The sequence below is a fragment of the Haliotis rufescens genome, unplaced genomic scaffold, assembly GCF_023055435.1.
Source record: "Haliotis rufescens isolate VD_foot unplaced genomic scaffold, xgHalRufe1.0.p SCAF_16, whole genome shotgun sequence".
Lineage (NCBI taxonomy): Eukaryota > Metazoa > Mollusca > Gastropoda > Lepetellida > Haliotidae > Haliotis > Haliotis rufescens.
In genome coordinates, this window is record NW_025963846.1 from 32,764,671 (window position 1) to 32,791,391 (window position 26,721).

General features: G+C 45.0%; 3 protein-coding genes across 3 annotated transcripts; all 3 read left to right on the plus strand.

The window, feature by feature from the left end:
- The first annotated feature begins 1,347 nt into the window (after window positions 1-1,347).
- Window positions 1,348-4,530, plus strand: LOC125380905 (stress protein DDR48-like). The gene is made up of 2 exons (XM_048396665.1): window positions 1,348-1,371; window positions 3,859-4,530. The coding sequence occupies exons 1-2, from the start codon at window positions 1,348-1,350 to the stop codon at window positions 4,528-4,530; spliced, it is 696 nt and encodes a 231-aa protein (XP_048252622.1).
- Window positions 4,531-6,088: 1,558 nt separating this feature from the next.
- LOC124118961 (glycine-rich domain-containing protein 2-like) lies at window positions 6,089-26,375 on the plus strand. The gene is made up of 6 exons (XM_046481299.2): window positions 6,089-6,462; window positions 13,111-14,530; window positions 15,155-15,305; window positions 17,980-18,118; window positions 22,664-22,989; window positions 24,286-26,375. The coding sequence occupies exons 2-6, from the start codon at window positions 13,122-13,124 to the stop codon at window positions 24,613-24,615; spliced, it is 2,355 nt and encodes a 784-aa protein (XP_046337255.2). The 5' UTR covers window positions 6,089-6,462; window positions 13,111-13,121; the 3' UTR covers window positions 24,616-26,375.
- Window positions 8,992-12,825, plus strand: LOC125380906 (filaggrin-2-like). Its single transcript, XM_048396666.1, has one exon. The coding sequence runs from the start codon at window positions 8,992-8,994 to the stop codon at window positions 12,823-12,825; it is 3,834 nt and encodes a 1,277-aa protein (XP_048252623.1).
- Window positions 26,376-26,721: the final 346 nt, after the last annotated feature.

Here is a 26,721-nt window from a genome sequence, read left to right on the forward strand (position 1 = left end):
CATACTGTCACTACCCCTAGAGTGTAGGTTACACAGGCAACATACATACTATCATCTGCTTGTAGTAAGGGCTATTTGCGATGCCCATAACACACTTTATTCAAACTGTTTCATGCTGAACAGCTGTAGTCTATGTGAAGCCTCCTGAGTGTACACAGGCAATGGGAACGCTGACTTTGAGCACCCTAAAGTGTCGGATCACCACTTAAAATGGTCATACTGTGTGCATATGTTTGAAATAGCAAAACACAATATTACCTGAGGACATATTTAATGATCAAAAGACGGTTGTCATGTGCCACACAATGCCAACACGTGACCAGTAATCTATCAGATCACCCATCAACATGAGACTATCTGACCAAATCTGAAACGTCCACAATTCACGAAAACAAATTCATTTTTCAAAACACCAACTCGGACGTGTGTGATCCACGCGATGCGATCACAGCCTGGCACGGTCGTCACATGCTCCCAAACAGTGTTTGGCTGGTTGCCAAGGGAAGATGTTCCACTCTTCAGTTAGAGCATTGTCGAGTTCCTGTAGAGTTGCCGGAAGGACATTTTGTGTAGTAACCCTGACCCTAATACCAAATCTGTGTCATCATACCGTGGCATGATTGCCAGAGTTACGTCTCTTGGGAACAATTCTCTGATAAGAACAGTATGGAATCGGGTCATTCACTCACATCGCTAAACAGTATCCGACACAGCTGGTAATGAAGGTTGCGTCTTCGTGTGATCTTATAAGCAGTTACAAATACATGTTTTCTGTGGCAAAACTGCGTCTACATGTGCTTTGGCTTTATACTCTAATGAGAATTCATACATAACTTTGGGAGCACAATTTTTAGGTAAAGTTCTGAAGAAACTAAAAGAATAACACACACCCCAACCCAAAGACACAGAATGAATGGAGGATAAGTGACCACTGAACCACTAGTATTATTAAATCATACCTCCTACAGATAGTTGACCAGTTTAAGGGTGTATTTGGGAACGAGGCAGCGGATGTTGTGGCGCACTGCCACTGGCTGTCGTCGACTCCTAATGCCGGCGTTATGGTGGGATTTTACGTACGCACCAAATCTATCAACATGAGAACTGAAACATTTACGTTCTAGAATTACAAATAAGTCAACTGAGTCAACCGGGATTACCACATGTCTTGTCGCCATTGTTTTTATTATTAAACTGTTTTGTTCAGTTGAAAGTTTTGTCTATGTGGACCGACCATTTGAGATTGTGTAATGAAATATCAAATAGTTCGGCCCTTTTTTAAATGCAAGCTTTGCGGCAGCGATCAAAAGAATATCCTGTCCTTATCAAACAATGCTCATATTATGAATGGACGATGTGGCAGAGATTCAGGTAAACGGGATTTTACTCAGGTGAGGTGGTGAGGTGAAATTGGGTTTAACGTCGCTTCCAACATTGTTGCATTTATATAGCGACGTGCATCTACGTGTGGTGTGTGGCTGTCTGTGCTAGTGCTAAATGATGCCGATTTTATAGTGCTAGCCCACTGAGATATCATGCCGCTTTTTAACCTGAATACCCCACTCAGACACAGTATACTGACTCCGAGCCGACCAGTCCTTGTTTTAGCCCCTTAATGCCGAGCGCCAGACAGGGTATAAACTATATATCTTTTAACGTCTTTTAGTATGACGCGACCGGGCATCGAACCCGAGCTCTCGGGGCGAACGCTCTTCCATTAGACCACGGATGCGGTACATGAGCAAATGTAATTGAGTATGTAATAAGTACTATATAGTGTTATTTTTAACCTTGTAAAAGAGATGATGTTATTTCTCGACAAGAGTCGCAGTATCTCCCACTCAAACTGTCTTTACGAGCCACGAGCCAAATCAACCACAGATAAGGATCATAAACGAAGTTATTTTAAATTTAAATGGGATTATAGAATGGAATAAAGTTTTCTAAATAATCTTTTATCCGATACCTTTTCGTATATGATTGATGTCTACATGGTAAAGACGTTAAAAGATGGAACTTGCTGTTACCCTGTCTGACGCTCGGCATTAAGGGGCTAAAACAAGGATTGGTCGGCTCGGAGTCAGTATACTGTGTCTGAGTGGGATATTCATGTTAAACTGCGGCATGGTATCTCAGTAAGCTAGCACTATGAATCGGCATCAGTCCGGACTAGTACAAGCAGCCACACACACACACACACACACATGCACGCACGTGGCTATATAAGTGCAATAATCTTGGACGCGACGTTAAACCCCATTTCACCTCTCCTCACCTCACCTTGAAACAAGAGGGGAGACAGCATTGAGTTTCTTAGGGTTTATTCAAGCAAGTGTCGAGACATATCATTCAAAAATACATTAATTCATTTATAATAATGACAAACAATGATAATAATGATAATACTATCCTAGATATATAGATAGATAGAAAACAACAATTATATACTCATAGGATGTAACTGGCTAGGTAACGAAACCTAGTACTATATATTTGATTACTTGCACATGATGATGAAATATAAAAAAACGAATGCGTTGTTATATAATATTTAATGGGCGGACTGATGGAAAATATGAAATAACTGACCTACTTATGCAACAAGTATTGCTCGAAGTAGTTGTGTTAACTCCAGGAACCGTTTTGTGACCAAGCCACACGTATGCTACTCCTCCGCATGGAAATCTAGACATACATACATTGTTGAACATAGACATGGAATGGGGACATGGTCGCGGATGTGGAAATATAGAAATGGAATATTGGTTTTATACATTAAAGGATATGAACATATATCACGACGACAATATTTGACATATGGCCATTTGACGACAGCACAACTACAAAACATTTAGACTACAGCACAATGGCAAGACATTAAGACGACAACACAAGGACAAGACATTTGGACGACAGCACAACGGCAAGACATTTTGACATCACAACGACAAGACATTAAGACGACAGCATAACGATAAGACATTGAGACGACAGCACAACGACAAGACATTTGGACGACAGCACAACGACAAGACATTTGGACGACAGCACAACCACAAAACATTTAGACTACGGCACAATAACAAGACAATTGGACGACGGCACAACGACAAGACATTTGGATGACAGCACAACGACAACACATTTGGACGACGGCACAACGACAAGACATTTGGACGACAGCACAACGACAAGACATTTAGACTACAGCACAACGACAAGACATTTAGACGACAGCACAACGACAAGACATTTGGATGACAGCACAACGACAAGACATTAGGACGACAGCACAACGACAAGACATTAGGACGACAGCACAACGACAAGACATTTAGACGACAGCAGGAGCACAAAACATTTAGACTACAGCACAACGACAAGACATTTGGACGACAGCACAACGAAAAGACATTTAGACGACAGCACAACCACAAAACATTTAGACTACAGCACAACGACAAGACATTTGGACGACAGCACAACGAAAAGACATTTAGACGACAGCACAACGACAAAAAAATTAGACTACGGCACAATAACAAGACAATTGGACGACGGCACAACGACAAGACATTTAGACGACAGCACAACCACAAAACATTTAGACTACAGCACAACGATAAGACATTAGGACGACAGCACAACGACAAGACATTAAGACGACAGCACAATGGCAAGACATCGGGACGACAGCACAACGACAAGACATTAGGACGACAGCACGACGACAAGACATTTAGACGACAGCACAACCACAAAACATTTAGACTACAGCACAACGACAAGACATTTGGACGACAGCACAACGAAAAGACATTTAGACGACAGCACAACGACAAGACATTTGGATGACAGCACAACGAAAATACATTTAGACGACAGCACAACCACAAAACATTTAGACTACAGCACAACGACAAGACATTTGGACGACAGCACAACGAAAAGACATTTAGACGACAGCACAACGACAAAAAATTTAGACTACGGCACAATAACAAGACAATTGGACGACGGCACAACGACAAGACATTTAGACGACAGCACAACCACAAAACATTTAGACTACAGCACAACGATAAGACATTAGGACGACAGCACAATGACAAGACATTAAGACGACAGCACAATGGAAAGACATCGGGACGACAGCACAACGACAAGACATTAGGGCGACAGCACGACGACAAGACATTTAGACGACAGCACAACCACAAAACATTTACACTACAGCACAACGATAAGACATTAGGACGACAGCACAACGACAAGACATTAAGACGACAGCACAATGGCAAGACATCGGGACGACAGCACAACGACAAGACATTAGGACGACAGCACAACGACAAGACATTAGGACGACAGCACAACGACAAGACATTCAGACGACAGCACAACGACAAGACATTTGGACGACAGCACAACGACAAGACATTTGGACGACAGCACAACGACAAGACATTAGGACGACAGCACAACGACAAGACATTAGGACGACAGCACAACGACAAGACATTTGGATGACAGCACAATGACAAGACATTTGGATGACAGCACAATGGCAAGACATTAGGACGACAGCACAACGACAAGACATTTGGATGACAACACAACGACAATACATTTGGATGACAGCACAATGACAAGACATTTGGATGACAGCACAATGACAAGACATTTGGATGACAGCACAATGGCAAGACATTTGGATGACAGCACAATGGCAAGACATTAGGACGACAGCACAATGGCAAGACATTTGGATGACAGCACAATGACAAGACATTTGGATGACAGCACAATGGCAAGACATTAGGACGACAGCACAACGACAAGACATTTGGATGACAACACAACGACAATACATTTGGATGACAGCACAATGACAAGACATTTGGATGACAGCACAATGACAAGACATTTGGATGACAGCACAACGACAATACATTTGGATGACAGCACAATGACAAGACATTTGGATGACAGCACAATGACAAGACATTTAGACGACAGCACAACGACAATACATTTGGATGACAGCACAATGACAAGACATTTGGATGACAGCACAACGACAATACATTTGGACGACAGCACAACGACAAGACATTAGGACGACAGCACAACGACAAGACATTGGGACGACAGCACAACGACAAGACATTTGGATGACAGCACAATGACAAGACATTAGGACGACAGCACAATGACAAGACATTTGGATGACAGCACAATGGCAAGACATTAGGACGACAGCACAATGACAAGACATTTGGATGACAGCACAATGGCAAGACATTCAGACGACAGCACAACGACAAGACATTTGGACGACAGCACAACGACAAGACATTAGGACGACAGCACAACGACAAGACATTAGGACGACAGCACAACGACAAGACATTGGGACGACAGCACAACGACAAGACATTTGGATGACAGCACAATGACAAGACATTAAGACTACGGCACAACGACAAGACATTTGGATGACAACACAATGGCAAGACATTCAGACGACAGCACAACGACAAGACATTTGGATGACAGCACAATGACAAGACATTGGGACGACAGCACAATGACAAGACATTTGGATGACAGCACAATGACAAGACATTGGGACGACAGCACAACGACAAGACATTTGGATGACAACACAATGGCAAGACATTCAGACGACAGCACAACGACAAGACATTTGGATGACAGCACAATGACAAGACATTTGGACGACAGCACAACAACGAGACATTTGGACGACAGTACGACATTTTGGCCCTACACGACGTTAGGTCTGGGGCGACATTACGATAGCACGACATTTTGAGACGATGGTAGGCTTCTATTTATTTCTGTTCAAAACCTGAAAGAAAGCAGCGTGAAGAACCAGGCTGATTGTGAAGAACCCAGTTTGAAGAATAGACACATGACTGCCAAACTGCAATTTATATCAGTGAGAATCAATGTCGTCACATTACAACCATTCGTCCGATGTACACAACCGACCCAGTAAATCAGGGCGGACATTTTGAGGCGATAGACACGTTCGATTGCATCGCACATAACTAGGTCACAATCGTTCTGTGGATCATAACCAGGAAGCAGGATTTCTCCCGGAATCGTACTCCCGTACTCTAATTACCATGATGGAAATTTCCCAAGGCGGAGTTCAATCCAGATTCAAGCGTGGGTCGACGAACTAAAACAATAATCGCTTGTTATTGAAGAGCCTGGCACTGTCGTCTGCTTCTCTTGCCGCTGATTCCCGCGTCTTCTCGCACATGAGTGGCAGATACTGATGCGGCACTCCACTTGTATGAGCAACAGTTCGTTCCTCTCCTGGCGTTTATGTTCTTCAGCAAAATGGCGACGGTGGGTACGGTATTGATTGAGAGGTGCTGTGCCGACAGGAGGAATTCCTAGTCTCAGCAAGACGGGCTCGTGTAGAAGGTGAGTCGGGCCTGCCGTTGTTGTGTAGTGGCGGCTGCCGTTGTTGTGTAGCGACGGCGTGTTTGCAGCAACAGCTGTTACTTCTCGGTGTTGTTATATTGCGCCTGTTGAAACGTTTCATTACAACTGTGAGATGATGCCGAGGTTGATATGATATACACCCTACCGCCTTCATCTCTCGTTCGGAGTTGTGGCATATCTGATGATTTTGTCATAGGGAAACAACATATATCAAATCGAAGTTTAGGTTATAGATTGAATCATTTATTAAAGAACACGGCTCATGTCATGCGACCCGTTTCATTCAAACCCTGGGTTTCCCCGTTATTGCACCACGCCCTATCGCCTACCGATGGCAATATATTCATAGCGTGACGTCATTCCAGTGGGATTGTCCTTAACCAATCAGTACGCGCGGCTAGATCCTGTTGGGTCTTGAACGCTCCTTGCGCTGAACCCTCGTTCCCATATATATCATCACATGTTTTAGATCTGGAGACCAGAAATCATAATGCATTGAGTGATAAAATGTTTCATAGACTATGTTAGTCTAGGCGATGTTGTATCTAGCGGACAAGGCCGCACACAAACAGTATGGATGGGGTGTGTACACGGTATGGGTAGAAGATTCGGTTTAGCTTGTACATGTATTTCGTCAACAAACAATGAATTGTTCCAAGCCGCAAACGTTAAGCTCACAAGGGACATAAGATCAGTTTTCCGAGAGACGAGTGGGTTATTTATTCTATTTAAAAAATCATCCTATGTGGTTATCTGTTACGTGTTCGTCAACAGTAAGATAATCGAGCCTGTGGTTATTACAAGAATCCGCCCTCGTACCAACAATCACCCCTTATGGAGAACATACCCCTCACTTGTGTTGTGTTGGGAAAATTTGTCTCGGGTAGTAGGCCTATCCCGAGTAGTAGGCTTTGTCTACAGTAGTAGGCCTTGTCTACAGTAGTAGGCCTTGATTGGAGTGGTAGGTCCTGTCTAGAGTAGTAGGCCTTGTTTTCAGTAGTAGGCCTTGTCTTCAGTAGAAGGCCTATCCCGAGTAGAAGGCCTTGTCTACGGTAGTAGGCCTTCTCTACGGTAGAAGGCCTTGTCTACAGTATTAGGCCTTGTCCCGAGTAGTAGGCCTTGTCTACAGTAGTAGGCCTTGTCCCGAGTAGTAGGCCTTGTCTACAGTAGTAAGCCTTTTCCCGAGTAGTAGGCTTTGTCTACAGTAGTAGGCTTTGTCTACAGTAGTAGGCATTGTCTACAGTAGTAGGCCTTGTCCTCAGTAGTAGGCCTTGCCTACAGTAGTAGGCCTTTTCCCGAGTAGTAGGCTTTGTCTACAGTAGTAGGCCTTGTCTCGAGAAGTAGACCTTGTCTACAGTAGTAGGCCTTGTCTACAGTAGTAGGCCTTGTCTCGAGTTGTAGGCCTTGTCTACAGTATTAGGCCTTGTCTACAGTAGTGGGCCTTGTCTACAGTAGTATGCCTTGACTACAGTATTAGGCCCTGTCTCGAGTTGTAGGCCTTGTCTACAGTATTAGGCCTTGTCTACAGTAGTGGGCCTTGTCTACAGTAGTAGGCCTTGTCTCGAGTAGTAGGCCTTGTCTACAGTAGTAGGCCTTTTCCCGAGTAGTGGCCTTGTCTACAGTAGTAGGCCTTGTCTACAGTAGTAGGCCTTGTCTACAGTAGTAGGCCTTGTCTACAGTAGTAGGCCTTGTCTACAGTAGTAGGCATTGTCTACAGTAGTAGGCCTTGTCCTCAGTAGTAGGCCTTGTCTACAGTAGTGGGCCTTTTCCCGAGTAGTAGGCCTTGTCTACAGTAGTAGGCCTTGTCTACAGTAGTAGGCCTTGTCTACAGCAGTAGGCTTTGTCTACAGTACTAGGCCTTGTCTACAGTAGTAGGCCTTGTCTACAGCAGTAGGCCTTGTCTACTGTAGGAGGCCTTGTCTACAGTAGTAGGCCTCGTCTACAGCAGTAGGCCTTGTCTACAGTAGTAGGCCCTGTCTACAGCAGTAGGCTTTGTCTACAGTAGTAGGCCTTGTCTACAGTTGTAGGCCTTGTCCCGAGTAGTCGACCTTTTCTACAGTAGTAGGCCTTGTCTACTGTAGGAGGCTTGTCTCGAGTAGTAGGGCTTGTCTCGAGTAGTAGGCTTGTCTACAGTAGTAGAATTAAGAATACTTAGTTCTTATGATTACATCTAGTGTTTGGAGTCAAAGTGTTTTAGCCTCTGCTAGATTCACATTACTTACCTATAGTTGTAGCAAGTGAAACAACATTGTATGGTTGATCGGAACGTGCAGGATGCTATCGGCATGTTCAATTACCAAGTAATGGTATGTTATTGTCTTCGCCGCCACTTTTCATCTGCCTGAGGCAACCCTAAATGTCAGGGCCAAGCAGACATGTCAGGGCCAAGCAGACATGTCAGGGCCAAACAGACATGTCAGGGCCAGGCAGACATGTCAGGGCCAGGCAGACATGTCAGGGCCAAACAGACATGTCAGGGCCAGGCAGACATGTCAGGGCCAGGCAGACATGTCGGGGCCAAGCAGACATGTCGGGGCCAAGCAGACATGTCAGGGCAAAGCAGACATGTCAGGGCCAAGCAGACATGTCGGGGCCAAGCAGACAGGTCAGGGCCAAGCAGACCTATCAGGGTCAGGTAGACATGTCAGGGCCAAGCAGACATGTCAGGGCCAGGCAGACATGTCAGGGCCAAGCAGACATGTCAGGGCCAGGCAGACAGGTCAGGGCCAAGCAGACATGTCAGGGCCAGGCAGACAGGTCAGGGCCAGGCAGACATGTCGGGGCCAAGCAGACATGTCGGGGCCAAGCAGACATGTCGGGGCCAAGCAGACATGTCAGGGCCAAGCAGACATGTCAGGGCCAAGCAGACATTTCAGGGCCAAGCAGACATATCAGGGTCAGGCAGACATATCAGGGTCAGGCAGACAAGTCAGGGCCAAGCAGACATGTCAGGGCCAAGCAGACATGTCAGGGCCAAGCAGACATTTCAGGGCCAAGCAGACATATCAGGGTCAGGCAGACATTTCAGGGTCAGGCAGACAGGTCAGGGCCAAGCAGACATGTCAGGGCCAAGCAGACATATCGGGGCCAAGCAGACGTGTCAGGGCCAAGCAGACATTTCAGGGCCAAGCAGACATATCAGGGTCAGGCAGACATATCAGGGTCAGGCAGACAGGTCAGGGCCAGGCAGACATGTCAGGGCCAAGCAGACATGTCAGGGCCAAGCAGACATTTCAGGGCCAAGCAGACATATCAGGGTCAGGCAGACATATCAGGGTCAGGCAGAGATGTCAGGGCCAGGCAGACATGTCAGGGCCAAGCAGACATGTCAGGGCCAGGCAGACAGGTCAGGGCCAAGCAGACATGTCAGGGCCAGGCAGACAGGTCAGGGCCAAGCAGACATGTCAGGGCCAAGCAGACATGTCGGGGCCAAGCAGACATATCAGGGTCAGGCAGACATATCAGGGTCAGGCAGACAGGTCAGGGCCAAGCAGACATGTCAGGGCCAAGCAGACATGTCAGCGCCAAGCAGACATTTCAGGGCCAAGCAGACATATCAGGGTCAGGCAGACATATCAGGGTCAGGCAGACATGTCAGGGCCAAGCAGACATGTCAGGGCCAAGCAGACATTTCAGGGCCAAGCAGACATATCAGGGTCAGGCAGACATATCAGGGTCAGGCAGACATGTCAGGGCCAAGCAGACATGTCAGGGCCAAGCAGACATTTCAGGGCCATGCAGACATATCAGGGTCAGGCAGACATTTCAGGGTCAGGCAGACATGTCAGGGCCAAGCAGACATGTCAGGGCCAAGCAGACATGTCAGGGCCAAGCAGACATGTCAGGGCCAAGCAGACATGTCAGGGCCAAGCAGACATATCAGGGTCAGGCAGACATATCAGGGTCAGGCAGACATGTCAGGGCCAAGCAGACATGTCAGGGCCAAGCAGACATATCAGGGTCAGGCAGACATATCAGGGTCAGGCAGACAGGTCAGGGCCAAGCAGACATGTCAGGGTCAGGCAGACATATCAGGGTCAGGCAGACAGGTCAGGGCCAAGCAGACATGTCAGGGCCAAGCAGACATGTCAGGGCCAAGCAGACATTTCAGGGCCAAGCAGACATATCAGGGTCAGGCAGACATATCAGGGCCAAGCAGACATGTCAGGGCCAAGCAGACATTTCAGGGCCAAGCAGACATATCAGGGTCAGGCAGACATTTCAGGGTCAGGCAGACAGGTCAGGGCCAAGCAGACATGTCAGGGCCAAGCAGACATGTCAGGGCCAAGCAGATATGTCAGGGCCAAGCAGACATGTCGGGGCCAAGCAGACATATCAGGGTCAGGCAGACATATCAGGGTCAGGCAGACAGGTCAGGGCCAAGCAGACATGTCAGGGCCAAGCAGACATGTCAGGGCCAAGCAGACATTTCAGGGCCAAGCAGACATATCAGGGTCAGGCAGACATATCAGGGTCAGGCAGACAAGTCAGGGCCAAGCAGACATGTCAGGGCCAAGCAGACATGTCAGGGCCAAGCAGACATTTCAGGGCCAAGCAGACATATCAGGGTCAGGCAGACATTTCAGGGTCAGGCAGACAGGTCAGGGCCAAGCAGACATGTCAGGGCCAAGCAGACATATCGGGGCCAAGCAGACGTGTCAGGGCCAAGCAGACATTTCAGGGCCAAGCAGACATATCAGGGTCAGGCAGACATATCAGGGTCAGGCAGACAGGTCAGGGCCAAGCAGACATGTCAGGGCCAAGCAGACATGTCAGGGCCAAGCAGACATTTCAGGGCCAAGCAGACATATCAGGGTCAGGCAGACATATCAGGGTCAGGCAGAGATGTCAGGGCCAGGCAGACATGTCAGGGCCAAGCAGACATGTCAGGGCCAGGCAGACAGGTCAGGGCCAAGCAGACATGTCAGGGCCAGGCAGACAGGTCAGGGCCAAGCAGACATGTCAGGGCCAAGGAGACATGTCGGGGCCAAGCAGACATATCAGGGTCAGGCAGACATATCAGGGTCAGGCAGACAGGTCAGGGCCAAGCAGACATGTCAGGGCCAAGCAGACATGTCAGCGCCAAGCAGACATTTCAGGGCCAAGCAGACATATCAGGGTCAGGCAGACATATCAGGGTCAGGCAGACATGTCAGGGCCAAGCAAACATGTCAGGGCCAAGCAGACATTTCAGGGCCAAGCAGACATATCAGGGTCAGGCAGACATATCAGGGTCAGGCAGACATGTCAGGGCCAAGCAGACATGTCAGGGCCAAGCAGACATTTCAGGGCCATGCAGACATATCAGGGTCAGGCAGACATTTCAGGGTCAGGCAGACATGTCAGGGCCAAGCAGACATGTCAGGGCCAAGCAGACATGTCAGGGCCAAGCAGACATGTCAGGGCCAAGCAGACATGTCAGGGCCAAGCAGACATATCAGGGTCAGGCAGACATATCAGGGTCAGGCAGACATGTCAGGGCCAAGCAGACATGTCAGGGCCAAGCAGACATATCAGGGTCAGGCAGACATATCAGGGTCAGGCAGACAGGTCAGGGCCAAGCAGACATGTCAGGGTCAGGCAGACATATCAGGGTCAGGCAGACAGGTCAGGGCCAAGCAGACATGTCAGGGCCAAGCAGACATGTCAGGGCCAAGCAGACATTTCAGGGCCAAGCAGACATATCAGGGTCAGGCAGACATATCAGGGCCAAGCAGACATGTCAGGGCCAAGCAGACATTTCAGGGCCAAGCAGACATATCAGGGTCAGGCAGACATTTCAGGGTCAGGCAGACAGGTCAGGGCCAAGCAGACATGTCAGGGCCAAGCAGACATGTCAGGGCCAAGCAGATATGTCAGGGCCAAGCAGACATGTCGGGGCCAAGCAGACATATCAGGGTCAGGCAGACATATCAGGGTCAGGCAGACAGGTCAGGGCCAAGCAGACATGTCAGGGCCAAGCAGACATGTCAGGGCCAAGCAGACATTTCAGGGCCAAGCAGACATATCAGGGTCAGGCAGACATATCAGGGCCAAGCAGACATGTCAGGGCCAAGCAGACATTTCAGGGCCAAGCAGACATATCAGGGTCAGGCAGACATTTCAGGGTCAGGCAGACAGGTCAGGGCCAAGCAGACATGTCAGGGCCAAGCAGACATGTCAGGGCCAAGCAGATATGTCAGGGCCAAACAGACATTTCAGGGCCAAGCAGACATATCAGGGTCAGGCAGACATATCAGGGTCAGGCAGACAGGTCAGGGCCAGGCAGACATGTCGGAGCCAAGCAGACATGTCAGGGCCAAGCAGACATTTCGTTGCCTGAGCAACATCCGAAGAGAATGAATTACAGTCAGAAAGGTCACACAATTTACCCACTCAGAACAGAAATAGGATATTGGGGAAACTAACCATGAAGGGTATGGCAAATCAAATCATCTGTTTTGAAAATAAAGGCATCATTTATGGACACCACAAATACTGCCTTAGGGAGTCGAATTTACAGAGATGATCATAATGTTATATAAAATAACAGAGGAATGTCAAAAGAATGCTACTTTAGTCCAGACATCCTACCATGGCCTGTTGTTTGTCGGGTGTAAGTAATTTGCGATGTGTGTTTTTGTTCAGGGCATTTCAACATGATGGACAGCAGGGTCACAGAAGAGATACAGTTAAAACTGGACCTGGTAGCTGCTTCATTAGAACAGTTGGAATTTTTGGCTGAGGTTGACATGCATCCCTGTCTGTATGAAGAAAAAGGCCCAGTGCTTCAGAGAGCTATCTTCAGATATGAGAAATTCTGGCTTCCACTCGTCTGTGAACACCGGGATACCATCCTGACCCCACCCCTGGATATTGGGTGGGCGTGGCACTGCCACATGCTGGCTCCAGTTGCATATCAAGAAGATTGCCTGAACCTCTTTGGCCATGTTCCTGATCACATCCTAGGGAATGCGAGGAAATCACCTATAGAAGTCAAACACATGTGGGAGGTTAAACATGGCAGGGAACCGTTCGAAGTGTCTCTGAGACCTGACCTCATGGCCCAGGATTTTACCTTTAAATCCGCGCTGTCATATGATATTGCAGCTGCAGCATCTCGGCAGAAGTCCTTCTACTATCAAGTCTCACTTCCCCATTTCAAAGACCGCAAGTACCTGCAACATTCATTGCGACGTTATTTGAAGTTCTTGTTCCTGAAGAAGCAGCATCCTGACAATTTCCTGGTTCCTTGTTACGACATTGACATCATGTGGCACAGCCATCAGCTTCGCCCGTCTGTGTACAAGGCCGACACACAACGTCTCCTTGGTCAGCTGTACAACCACAATGACTCCGTCAATGAACGACACGAAGGCTCGCGACTGAACAAGGCTGATCAGTTCACCAGAACGCAATGGAAGAACACTTTTGGTGAAAGTTTCTCCAACTTTGGCTCCATGTATCGTGGGGAACCCCCAACAGGTAAACTGTACGCTATGACGGACTCGGAGATGTTTGGTGTGTGTACTAAGGTAGCAGTGATCAGAGTGGGAAAGGTAGCAGTGAATGTTCCCAACTTTGACGGCAAGATACAATTATCTGCATACACTGCGCCTTATGCTGAAAAAGGTTTGCCATTCTTGTCATTTGAAGGCCAAGACAGAGAATGGAACAAGGATGGTGACACTAAGGTAGTCTTCAACACAATATGCCACAAACAATTGATATTCATTGTCAAGTACGCCAAGCCGACAATCCTCTGTTGCAGCATGACGAAGAAGATAGGAGAGGCTTCCCAAGACACCATTTCAATTGTAGAGCACCTGGGCACAGAAGAGAAGGTCTTCACTGAAACTCTGGACATAATTTCGGCCTCTCACCCTGATAGTAAAGTTTCGCTGGATATGACCTTCACACCTTCTGTACCAGGAAAGGGCATGTTCTTCATCAAGCGAGGTCCATTCTGTTTGAGGACAATGCCTGAGAACATTGAACAAATGTGGGGACCAATACCATTGTCCAAGAAGCCGACAGGATCCAATAACGTCCGAGTAGGAACCCACATGTGAGTATTTTCAATGTATTTAGTTTCATTACCAACTGTGGCTTGGAAAGATGGAGACGTTTCTTCATCTATCTGCTAAAAAAACAGAACTGTTGTGGAGTTTCACATGAAGCATCGAACTAAGATCGCTTTGTTTGACAGGGCCTAAATAAGCAATAATAAATGCATCTGTGGATTATTATTATTTTTCTTAGATCAAACCACCATAGACCCAATGTGCTTGCAGAATAAACGAGAACTGAATTACCCGAATATTTGCGTCCAACTTGACATCCATTACAAGGGGTACTATTTTGGATACCGACTTGTTATCATAATACATACAATGACGCACTATTATACATACGTGTAAGGCCTACTGCCTGCCCTTCATGGGGGGGGGGGGGGGGGGGGGATTGGGGGGATGGGGGACATAACATTGTTCTAGTTACGAATGACCCGTGTACCCTACTGATACATCCAGGTAGTTCTGAAGTCGGCCCGTATAAGCGAGTAGTATTTTATTTTACGTTTACCACTATAGGCAGGTGATACGAGTAATTATCTCCATGCATGTCGAAGCTTTGGGTATAAATATGTTACTAGGATATCAGTCCTGTACGAGCTGTGCACATCCTGTTCCAGAATAAGGAATCACTTGAACGAAGATGTGTTCACAGTTCGGGTGATCCACTGCGTGCAGTACCTCATGTCTGCCATACAGATATTCTACAAGGACAAGATGGCTGCTGTAGCTCACCTGATCGCCTCCGACCAACTCCCCTTCCCGTCACAGGTACGACAGTGTTGAAAGTGCTTTTCCTTGGTGGTTAATTGCATAAATGATTCACTGTTATTTCCAATGGATGGAAGACAGAACTCGGTGATAATTATACAATTATTGCGCTATTTACTTTTGAGACATCAGAGAAGTTTATGAAGTGTAAGGCTAAATGCTGAAAAAAACAAATTGAGTGTACATGATAACAGTAAGTATTAATATCCTCGCAGATAAGCATACGTGTGTGTACATAACTATACAACAACTATGCACAATAACGTTACAGACAGATTCACAATAACGTTACAGACAGATTCACAATAACGTTACAGACAGATTCACAATAACGTTACAGACAGATTCACAATAACGTTACTTATACATTCACAATAACGTTACAGATTCAGATATAGTCCGCTATAAGCTCTTGGGAGATCCTTGATTCACACTGGTCTCACTGCAGTGTAGTCGGATATCAAATTAGCAAATCAAAGATAAACACTCGGATAAGTTGGTGTGTGAGTTTGGTAATCGGTAATAGTTACATTGGTCTAGATTGGAAGCCAGTTCAGTGGTAGGCAGTACGGAATGATGTGTTGAAACGTGTTGAGCTCTACCTTAGACCTGTAGCTCTGTACATACGACAGAACAATTTCCATTATCACGAGACGTTGCTGCGAAGAAGGGAGTCCATTGTACGATTCAGAAATCAGAACTGTTTGTCTGAATGTTTCGCTCACTCGTACCGAGAACCCTCGATCCGACGTCCTACAGTCATCTTCCTTATATCTTCACGCAAATAGGTACCCTAGCTTTCGGAACTAAAGATCGAACTTTAATCAGATTGATTAAATATATACACTCTTAAAAAGAGTAGTGGATACTCGGAAATACCTACTTAAAAGTCGTAGATGTTATCACCACCAACGACCTTGAAGGATGATAGGTGGACGATGAGAAAGTTGACGATTTTGGATTAGTATTGCACTACCGCCACGATTAATCAAATATCCATTTACTCGACAAGGCATATTGCGTGTAGGTCTCCTGGTATCGATGTGAGGGAGTCTCCCACACCCCTCTTACAGCGCCTGGCCATGTTCAGCCAACGTTGTCGACGGTCTAATATGTTGACGTACACGTATCCCCATCACGTCCCGGACGTGTTCAATGCTGAAAGGTATGGTTCATTGCTGGCCATGGCATTCTGTGGATGTTGTGCTGGTGGGGGTGAGCTTTGACGATTCGGGCACCGTCAACACAGAATGTTGCCCAGATGCCATACAGAAAAGACAACAAAGGGTGTCAGTATGTTGCCCCGAGAGTAATGTCCAGTTACCCTTCCTTGCACAATATGGAGTGTGTATATGGATCGCTCAGTTGTAGTGATGCCACCCAACACCAAAACCAATCCACCGCCAAATGTCATGATGTCTCAAGTTGACGTTCATGTCGACGCCGCCAGACGCGACCACTCCGATCAAGTGAGTTCAGTTCAATCGGGACTCATCTGAAATAATCGCTGGTCATGTTTATCCTAGTGTCGGGTTGTGACATCTGTTGGCAATAGGAGGCACGGGTGGCCCAGTCGTCTAAAGCGCCGCGATTCGCTGTGCAGAGTTGCGTCCTTTTGGCACGCCAGAAACCTATGATTGTGGGTTCAAATCCCGGTTCGCCCCGATTGTGTTTCTAGGTTTCTCAGCACCATACCCGTGCTCATAGGTTTCACCGAAGTGGTAAACGTCTGAGACCTGCATCACTTCGGGCTTTCCTCCGACATTAAGCTGACACGCCGCGATATAACTGGAATACCGTTAAAAGCGGCTTTAAACCCAACTCACTCACTCACTGTTGGCAATATGACGATTTGTAATGGGCGGCACAACACGTGGTCATTGAGCAGGGGATGAGCTGTGTGTACTCCAGCAGCCGGATCACAGCTTGCAGCACTTTGAGCCGCCGTTTTTTAGCTCCATTTCGCAGGGCTGGTTTCGGATCAATCAATCCAATACAATTGTCGTTGGCCTGGCAAGCCCTGAACGGGGACAGTCGTCGACATGTTCGGTGTCAAGGATACACATCAGGAGGCACATCCGACTCACGTGTGACGCGGTACTGCGTGAGGCACGTGCAAACAACGATGTGTTTTTGGTGTTAGGTTTTACAGACATAAACGTTCTTGCATAGGATGTTTGTCGTCAATACCCATCTGTGTTCTAATACTTGGTATTAGTATTTATATATCTTGATCCCCTGTCTTTTCATGATTCCAAGAACATATCTTGGGAATGTGCAAGACAACAAACAACACCGTTCCTTAGTGCTGTATGAAGACCTCTTACAAAACTCCATTAAACCCTCCTGTAGTGGTCAAAAGCAGGACGTCATCAATATGTAATGTACTGCTCCAAAACTGATCATCATTCATTCTTAGTGTACTGCTGAGGAAGAAAACGTCATTAATTCGTAATTTACTGCCGAGTTAAAGAACTTCGTTTGATGATTTCCCTATCTTAACCCTGGAGTGCCTGTACATCTGTCGGTAATCTAACGAACATTCGCTGATCATCGACTGGAGAGTACATCTGTCTGTAATCTAACGAACATTCCCTGATTATCGACTGGAGAGTAGTACATTGGAGGAACTCTCTTTGTATTTCATTGACATGCCTATGTTGTGGTTATAAAGGTTGGGAAGAGTGAGAAGTGTGTTTGCCTGAACGCCAAAGACGGAGAAAGGGCTGTCCTGATCAAGAACCACGGAGGAGACTGGGCTATAGTGACGGGGAAATGGACGGGACAAAGGAAGGGTCGGGCCGGGATTCCTGGTGAGTGTGTACTTCCAGGTGCCCAGGCTTGTGTTGAGGTAAAGAGGAGCATGGCTTACGTACGTCCATAAGTTTCCGACATACCGACTACATCATAAGCATGTGTTTAGCTATATAATTTACTTTGTCCTTCTGTTGATGTTTATTTTTACATATTCCTTGACAATCCTAGCTGTGAAGTTATTGTGACGGTTGTAAACACTTGTGTATCGTCACACATGACATATGGCATGGAATGAGCACGCACCTGGTTTTAAAACAATCATTTCCAAGTCATAGTAGTTTCTCCCACCAAAACGAATCATTCGTCACCAATGACAAATTACGTTAAAGTCTGTTAGAACATTCCGACTGCATCATAACCATGTGTTTTTGAATAACGATCTATGAAAGACTATACTAATGGTCATATCCCGTGAAAGGTGAGCGTATCTTGCCCCGCCGGTGGCACCCGTTATAAACACATACAAAGGCAAGTAAAGTATTCACCTGATCAGACACGGGAACATATGGTACACGTCAAAAAAGTGAATTGCATCAAACATCGTTTTGGCCACTGATTCGTCTATAAAAACATCTTATGAACAATTACTACTAAGTATGCATTCTTTATTAAACACAGGCTTGTCGCATTAATGTTTATGATAATATTTTTTTTTGTATTTTCCCTAACTCCAAATGCAAAGCAAGTATCGTCAAATAGCACGTGCCCTATGTCACAGTTGATATCTTTAATCACACCAGGGGGCACGGGTGGCCCAGTCGTCTAAGGCGACGCGATTAGAGTTGCGTCCCTTCGGACGCGCCAGAAACCTATGATTGTGAGTTCGAATCCCGACTCGCCCCGATTATGTTTCTAGGTTTGTCAGCACCATACCCGTGCTCGTGGGGTTCTTTTGGGGTCTGAGACCTGCATTACTTCGGGCTTTCCTCCCACATTAAGCTGACACGCCGCGATATAACTGTAATACTGTTAAAAGCGGCGTTAAACCCAACTCACTCACTCACTTAAACACACCAGCTTTAATCCGACTTTCCGGGCCATATGTGCTCGCCCAGGCAACTCCCTGACAGTGTGCTTGTGTCTGTTGGGTGTCACATACCACTTGGGTTTGTTACTGCCAACTATGGGAGGATTACTGTTTGAGGTAGTTTGGATATCTGGCTCTCGGAGTCGGAGAAGTCGATGGTAATACCGTATTCTACAACTCTACCTTTTCTTGACGGAACATTGAATATAATTAGGTTTATGTGTTAACACATATCAATAAGGTTAACACCAGAAGCATTGGTCCTACTCGTATGCCGTGTACATCTGTGATCTGGTTTTATGTTATTTATAAGTTCACACTTGATCATCAAATTCAAGTAACAAAAATCACATATTCTTTCTTCTAGCGTTAAATTAACGCTACAAACCAGTTTCCATAATCACAAAAAATCTGTGCAAAAAGCAGAGTCGACTGGATGATTCCGACCATATCATGAGGTTGTGTTTGTGAATCACTATCAAAAAGGTGAACGTATCCTGCCCCACCGGTGGAACCCGTCACACACACATGCAATGGCAAGTCAATATTATTCACTTGAAAAAACACACCGGGACATATGGTACAAGTCAAAATTTGGAATTCACAGAGGCATCATTCTATATGTCTACCATAAAACATTTTGAAGGCTTTGCTGTGGCCTTTAATGTTGTAACCTAGATCAAACAACTTTGAGCAAGAGTCGCATGTCGCTCTTTAAAATTCATGGCATAAAGAGCATTCTCGATGGTAACATCTGCATGATCATACGATACAATTACATAAACACCTTTTTATCATATGCATCAACAGCGTCTGTAGAGGTAACAATATTATCGTCATCATATATCTATGGTCTAAGGCACTGTAATTCGCTGTGCAGAGTTGCTTCTCTTTGCGTGCAAGAAACCTTTCTTTGGGGGTTCGAGTCCCTGTTTGCCCCAATTATGTTTCTAGGTTTGTCAGCATCATACCAATGTTCGTGGCTTCCATCCCACAATAAGCTGGAAGACTGTTCAAAATGGCATTAAATCCAACTCACTTACTCATTCAAACTTACTCGGTAGAAAACTTTTAATTGTTGTTTAATGTCACACTCAGCAATAATCCAACAAGATGACAGCGTCGTGTAAATACTCAAATCTGGAACAGGACAAACCAGTGATTGATATTTTGAGCAACGTATTATGCTATCGAAAACACTGAATCGACAGAGTCACTAACTTTGTGGTCCCAATCCATGGGGCTTCACACAAGATATACACATGACAACACCACTTCACCTACTTGGCTATAATACCTCCCCGTTTGTAACGTGATGGCAATACACTATGTGGATGATGAATAACAATGGTTAAGGTCATTTTATGAACTTTGAGTGGAAAATAGCACACATAGCACAGCAGATTAGGTCCGTATGCAGGAAACCTGAATTCTCAGAAATATCGGGAGGAAGTATTGAGACCTGTTGTGCAACCATTCATTTTGCAACAGACCGCATACAGCAAGACTCCCATAGAATATTTCAACAGCAATAACATTCCCGTTTTACCCTGGCCTTCATGTTCTCCTGATGTGAACACCGTCGAACATTCACGAGATCACCTTGACTGATAGATCAGAAGACTACCAGTGACACCAGTCAACCATCAAGAACTCGAACAATGTCTCCGAATGGCAGCGGAATAACCCCAATGTCATCCGTTGTTTGACGTCATTGGTGCGTCGTCGTTTTCAGGCGTGCATGTCTGCACAAGGTGGACATACTCGGTTTTAAGTGGGTTTTGAAGGCTTTCAGAGATTTTAAAGTCATGTTGAACAAGTGTTGTGACTGTGATATTGTGACGATATCACTATGTGTCTTTGTGTTACAGTCGTTAGGTTTTGGTTTGATAACTTGAACAGTTTTACCTATAAATAGTAAACCCGAACTCTAATGAAGTATATACATATTGAATTTCTAAATGCTTTTGTTTTTCTTGCAAACTCTCGGTATACATTCTCTTGGACATTAGTTTATCAGTGTAACTGTACGTAATCGAGCTTGGATTCACTGCTGACCGGAGTTGTACATGCTCAGCGTCAGTATATTACAGGGCATTTAACTTAGAATATGATACAAAGTAGATTACGAATCAGACATTCCATTTTGGCGCAATGAACTTGCATTGCCTTTGCATGCTTTCGTGACGCGTGCAGGATACGCTAACCCTTTCGCGAACACTAACTCATGCTTATGATGTAATTGAAATCGTAAACTGGACCTTTCCTGTGATTATGGAAAGGGTTTTGTCACCTGTATTTACGATCAGTTGTATTTGCTTCAGATAAATATTTACCCGATGAAATTAACTGCTCCCTCTGGCAGTTCACTGGTGTGAACCCTGCCATCATGTGGCCATGCAGCATAGGTGTTCATTTTTGATATCCCCTCAAGAGCCATCTTAAGTTTGTTGTTTGTTTGTTTGTTTGTTGTTTAACGCCGCACTCAGCAATATTCCAGCTATATGACGGCGGTCGCCTCGTACGACAAGCATAGTCACCTTTTTCGGCAAGCTTGGGTTGCTGAAGACCTATTCCACCCCGGATCTTCACGGGTCCCATCTTACGGAGCTTGCACCTATACTAACAGGTCCTCGTTGAGAAAGACAGATTGTTTCTTATGTGTCAGTGTCATTTCTCAAGACGATCTTTGTGTCCCAGTAGCCAACAAAATTCTCCTTGATTTTGTTCCCCGAAATCTCCTTTCCCACCCGATAACATGTGTCGATATCACTGATGCTGATGTTGGGGTGGACTTCTTTCAATATGTCCATCTTCGACATCTTCACCACGAGTCTCACGGCTGAATGTCGATGCTATGTTGTTACTGGTTGTCAGTTCACTTGACCAGCTGCTGCAACATCCTGAGTATCTCCTGCCGTAGTAGTGGGACAATGTCCCTCACAATGTAACTGGCTATTTCGTTCGCAACAAGCATCAAATATTGTTGCAACATATTCTGAAGCTATGGTAGCATTAGAACTTTAGCCAACCTGGTAGTTATCAAACAGTGCTCATGGATAAGAGAAATATTAAATCAAGGAAACTAGATCAGTGTCTCCAAAACTTGCGCTGGGTTCAGGCGACCATCTTGGGATCTTGCGTGGTGTTCAGGGTTGTTTGTCAGCTCCTCTGTTGGGTTCTCTGTTTACAGTTGGCATTTGCCTTCACAAAAGAGGTCCAAGAATTATACAAAATTGTCCTCAGTTATTTGGTTGTAATTTGTAATGATATCAAATCATCGTGCATATACTTGTATTTACAAACATATGTATATACACTGGAGAGCTTGCTTACATGCACGTGCTTCCTGTCACCGTTTCAGATCTTCAGAACATATTGATGAAATTAGAGAACGTTTTGCTTATATTAAATACATGGGTAGAGTAATACAAAAGATAAACGTGTTGACAGTGTTGTACATGGATGGACTGTACTGAGTGTGTCTCCCTACAACCTACACATTCCTCCTCAGGCACATCTTCCAGGAAAGCAGTACCTGGTGTGAAGGGCTCCCCAGGAACACTTGTAGTGAAGATGTTTTCTCTCAAAGAATCAACATGCTTCAGACAGACCCTCAGCTACCACGGCGGTATTTACAAGTTTAAACTGAGCGACATCAGCGTGGACCAAACCCGTGGTACCGTGTTAGTGGACCCCAGCACCAAGAAAATAGCTGAGAACCTTGCTCTGGCATTCAGTGTGTCCTTACTGCACGTTCTGTGTCAGCCACGGCCCGCAAACTGGAAGACTGGGCGTACAACTAAACCAACCAGTGCCAGGGGAGATAAATCAGTCGGGGTAAGTCAAGTGGCGTACCACTAAACACAGAAGTACCAGGGGAAGTAAGTTACTCGGGATAAGCCATTGGGCGTACCATTAAACACAGAAGTAACAAGGGAAGTAGGTCAGTCGGGGAAGTCAATTGGCATACCACAAAACATAGAAGTACCAGGGGAAGTAAGTTACTCGGGATAAGCCAGTGGGCATACCACTAAACACAGAAGTACGAGGGGAAGTAAGTCAGTCAGGATCAGTCAGTGGGCATACAAATAAACACAGAAGTACCAGGGGAAGTAAGTCAGTGGGCATACCACTAAACACAGAAGCGCCAGGGGACGTAAGTCAGTCAAGGGTAAGTCAGTGGGCATACCACTAAACACAGAAGCACCAGGGGAAGTAAGTCAGTCAAGGAACAGTCAGTGGGCATACCACTAAACACAGTGGAATCATAATGAATAAATAGAATATTCATAGTGAACTTCGTGAGGTTATGGGAAGATCATGCCAATGAACAACCTACTTTTTTCCATTCTCAGATCTGCCCGATGTGTAATTTGTCAATAACAAATGACAAATATATTTAAAAAATCAGTAATCTTCATATTATTCAATACTAGTTTGTCTAAGTGTACATGCTGCATGTAGCACATCATCTGGGCGTTATTCTATGCTAGTTCAGTTGTAATTATCTACGTTTTGCTTTGTAATATTTTGCTCTGGAAGACTTTCCAATACATCACCTACATCTTGAATTTCAGTCTATTTCGTCTGAAGACCATGCATTAATTCAAAGTAAACACAATTTATATATAACGACTTCTTTAATTACTGTAAAGGAAACGTTTCGCCTTTACGGTAGTAAAAGAAGTTGATATCCATAAACTGCGTTGTTATCCGTCAACTTCTGAGTAAAGCCTATCAAACTATGCATTAATTCATCTACACCTTGCATTTCAGTATGTACCGTCTGAGGACTTTCCTATAGTTCTTCTACACCTTGCATTTCAGTATGTACCTTCTGAGGACTTTCCTATAGTTCTTCTACACCTTGCATTTCAGTATGTACCGTCTGAGGACTTTCCTATAGTTCATCTACACCTTGCATTTCAGTATGTACCTTCTGAGGACTTTCCTATAGTTCTTCTACACCTTGCATTTCAGTATGTACCTTCTGAGGACTTTCCTATAGTTCTTCTACACCTTGCATTTCAGTATGTACCTTCTGAGGACTTTCCTATAGTTCATCTACACATTGCATTTCAGTATGTACCTTCTGAGGACTTTCCTATAGTTCATCTACACCTTGCATTTCAGTATGTACCTTCTGAGGACTTTCCAATAGTCATGGCCACAGGATACCTAGAGGAAACACCCTCCAACTTCTACATCCGACAGCAGTACGGTCCCACGGTCTGCAGCGGGTGTGGCGGGTGCATGGGGTACACAGGGGGAGACGACCATGGGTTTATGGGGGAGATGCCAGATGCAACCGATGGCGGAGACGTGGGGGCTGCTGGTTTGTGTGGCGGTGATGGCGGTGATGGCGGTGATGGTGGAGGTTGTGGAGGTTGTGGTGGGTGTGGAGGTTGTGGAGGTTGTGGAGGTTGTGGTGGGTGCGGTGGTTGTGGTGGGTGTGGAGGGTAATTTTGGATCTTAGGGGCTTCTGGGAAAAGAAGGTTTCTAGTGTTTGGGATTGCATTGGCGACACAGACAATAGTTTCATTGTCATCGCGTACACGATTTGAGGGAGTTGACAAGCTGTTCATGTTTGCGTACATGTATCGCGTTTAAAAGGACATAAATATATATATATCCATGTTGATTGTAGAATTATATAACCTTCAACTATTCCATTTATGGTTTACGATATATCTAACTGTGTTGTTTGAGAAGGAGATACAAACTATTTAGCCGTGTGTTATATAGACACATCAATCTGTCATCCTTTAACTTTGTATAAACTGCAATAACCCACATGCATATAACCTTGTTACTTCAAATTTCTCTACATCACGTCTCTTGATAACGGTGTTATCTTTCCATTCATTGTAATAATGAAGCTATATGTGCTATGTATACTATGTAACTGTGTGTTGTAAGGAGGACATACCAGCTATGTAGCCATGTGTTACATGGAGGAGATTTAAACTATGTTACCAGGTGTTACATGGAGGAGATCCAAACTATGTAACCGTGTGTTACATGGAGGAGATACAAACTATGTAACCATGTGTTACATGGAGGAGATACAAACTATGTAACCTTGTGTTACATGGAGGAAATACTAACTATGTAAGCATGTGTAACATGGAGGAGATACAAACTATGTAACCATGTGTTACATGGAGGAGATACAAACTATGTAACCGTGTGTTACATGGAGGAGATACTAACTATGTAAGCATGTGTTACTTGGAGGAGATACAAACTATGTAACCTTGTGTTACATGGAGGAAATACTAACTATGTAAGCATGTGTAACATGGAGGAGATACAAACTATGTAACCATGTGTTACATGGAGGAGATACAAACTATGTAACCATGTGTTACATGGAGGAGATACAAACTATGTAAGCATGTGATACATGGAGGAGATACAAACTATGTAACCATGTGTTACATGGAGGAGATACAAACTATGTAACCGTGTGTTACATGGAGGAGATACTAACTATGTAAGCATGTGTAACATGGAGGAGATTTAAACTATGTTACCAGGTGTTACATGGAGGAGATACAAACTATGTAACCGTGTGTTACATGGAGGAGATACTTACTATGTAACCATGTGTTACATGGAGGAGATACTAACTATATAACCGTGTGTTACATGGAGGAGATACAAACTATGTAACCATGTGTTACATGGAGGAGATACTAACTATGTAAGCATGTGTTACATGGAGGAGATACAAACTATGTAACCATGTGTTACATGAAGGAGATTTAAACTATGTTACCAGGTGTTACATGGAGGAGATCCAAACTATGTAACCGTGTGTTACATGGAGGAGATACAAACTATGTAACCATGTGTTACATGGAGGAGATCCAAACTAAGTAACCATGTGTTACATGGAGGAGATACAAACTATGTAACCTTGTGTTACATGGAGGAGATACTAACTAAGTAAGCATGTGTAACATGGAGGAGATACTAACTAAGTAAGCATGTGTAACATGGAGGAGATACAAACTATGTAACCTTGTGTTACATGGAGGAGATACTAACTATGTAAGCATGTGTAACATGGAGGAGATACAAACTATGTAACCATGTGTTACATGGAGGAGATACAAACTATGTAACCGTGTGTTACATGGAGGAGATACTAACTATGTAATCATGTGTTACTTGGAGGAGATACAAACTATGTAACCTTGTGTTACATGGAGGAGATACTAACTATGTAACCGTGTGTTACATCGAGAACATACAACTATGTAACCATGTGTTACATGGAGGAGATACAACTATGTAACCATGTGTTACATGGAGGAGATACTAACTATGTAAGCGTGTGTTACATGGAGGAGATACTTACTATGTAACCGTGTGTTACATGGAGGAGATACTAACTATGTAAGCATATGTTACATGGAGGAGATACTAACTATGTAACCGTGTGTTACATGGAGGAGATACAAAGTATGTAACCCTGTGTTACATGGAGGAGATACTAACTATGTAAGCGTGTGTCACATCGAGGAGAAACAACTATGTAACCATGTGTTACATGGAGGAGAT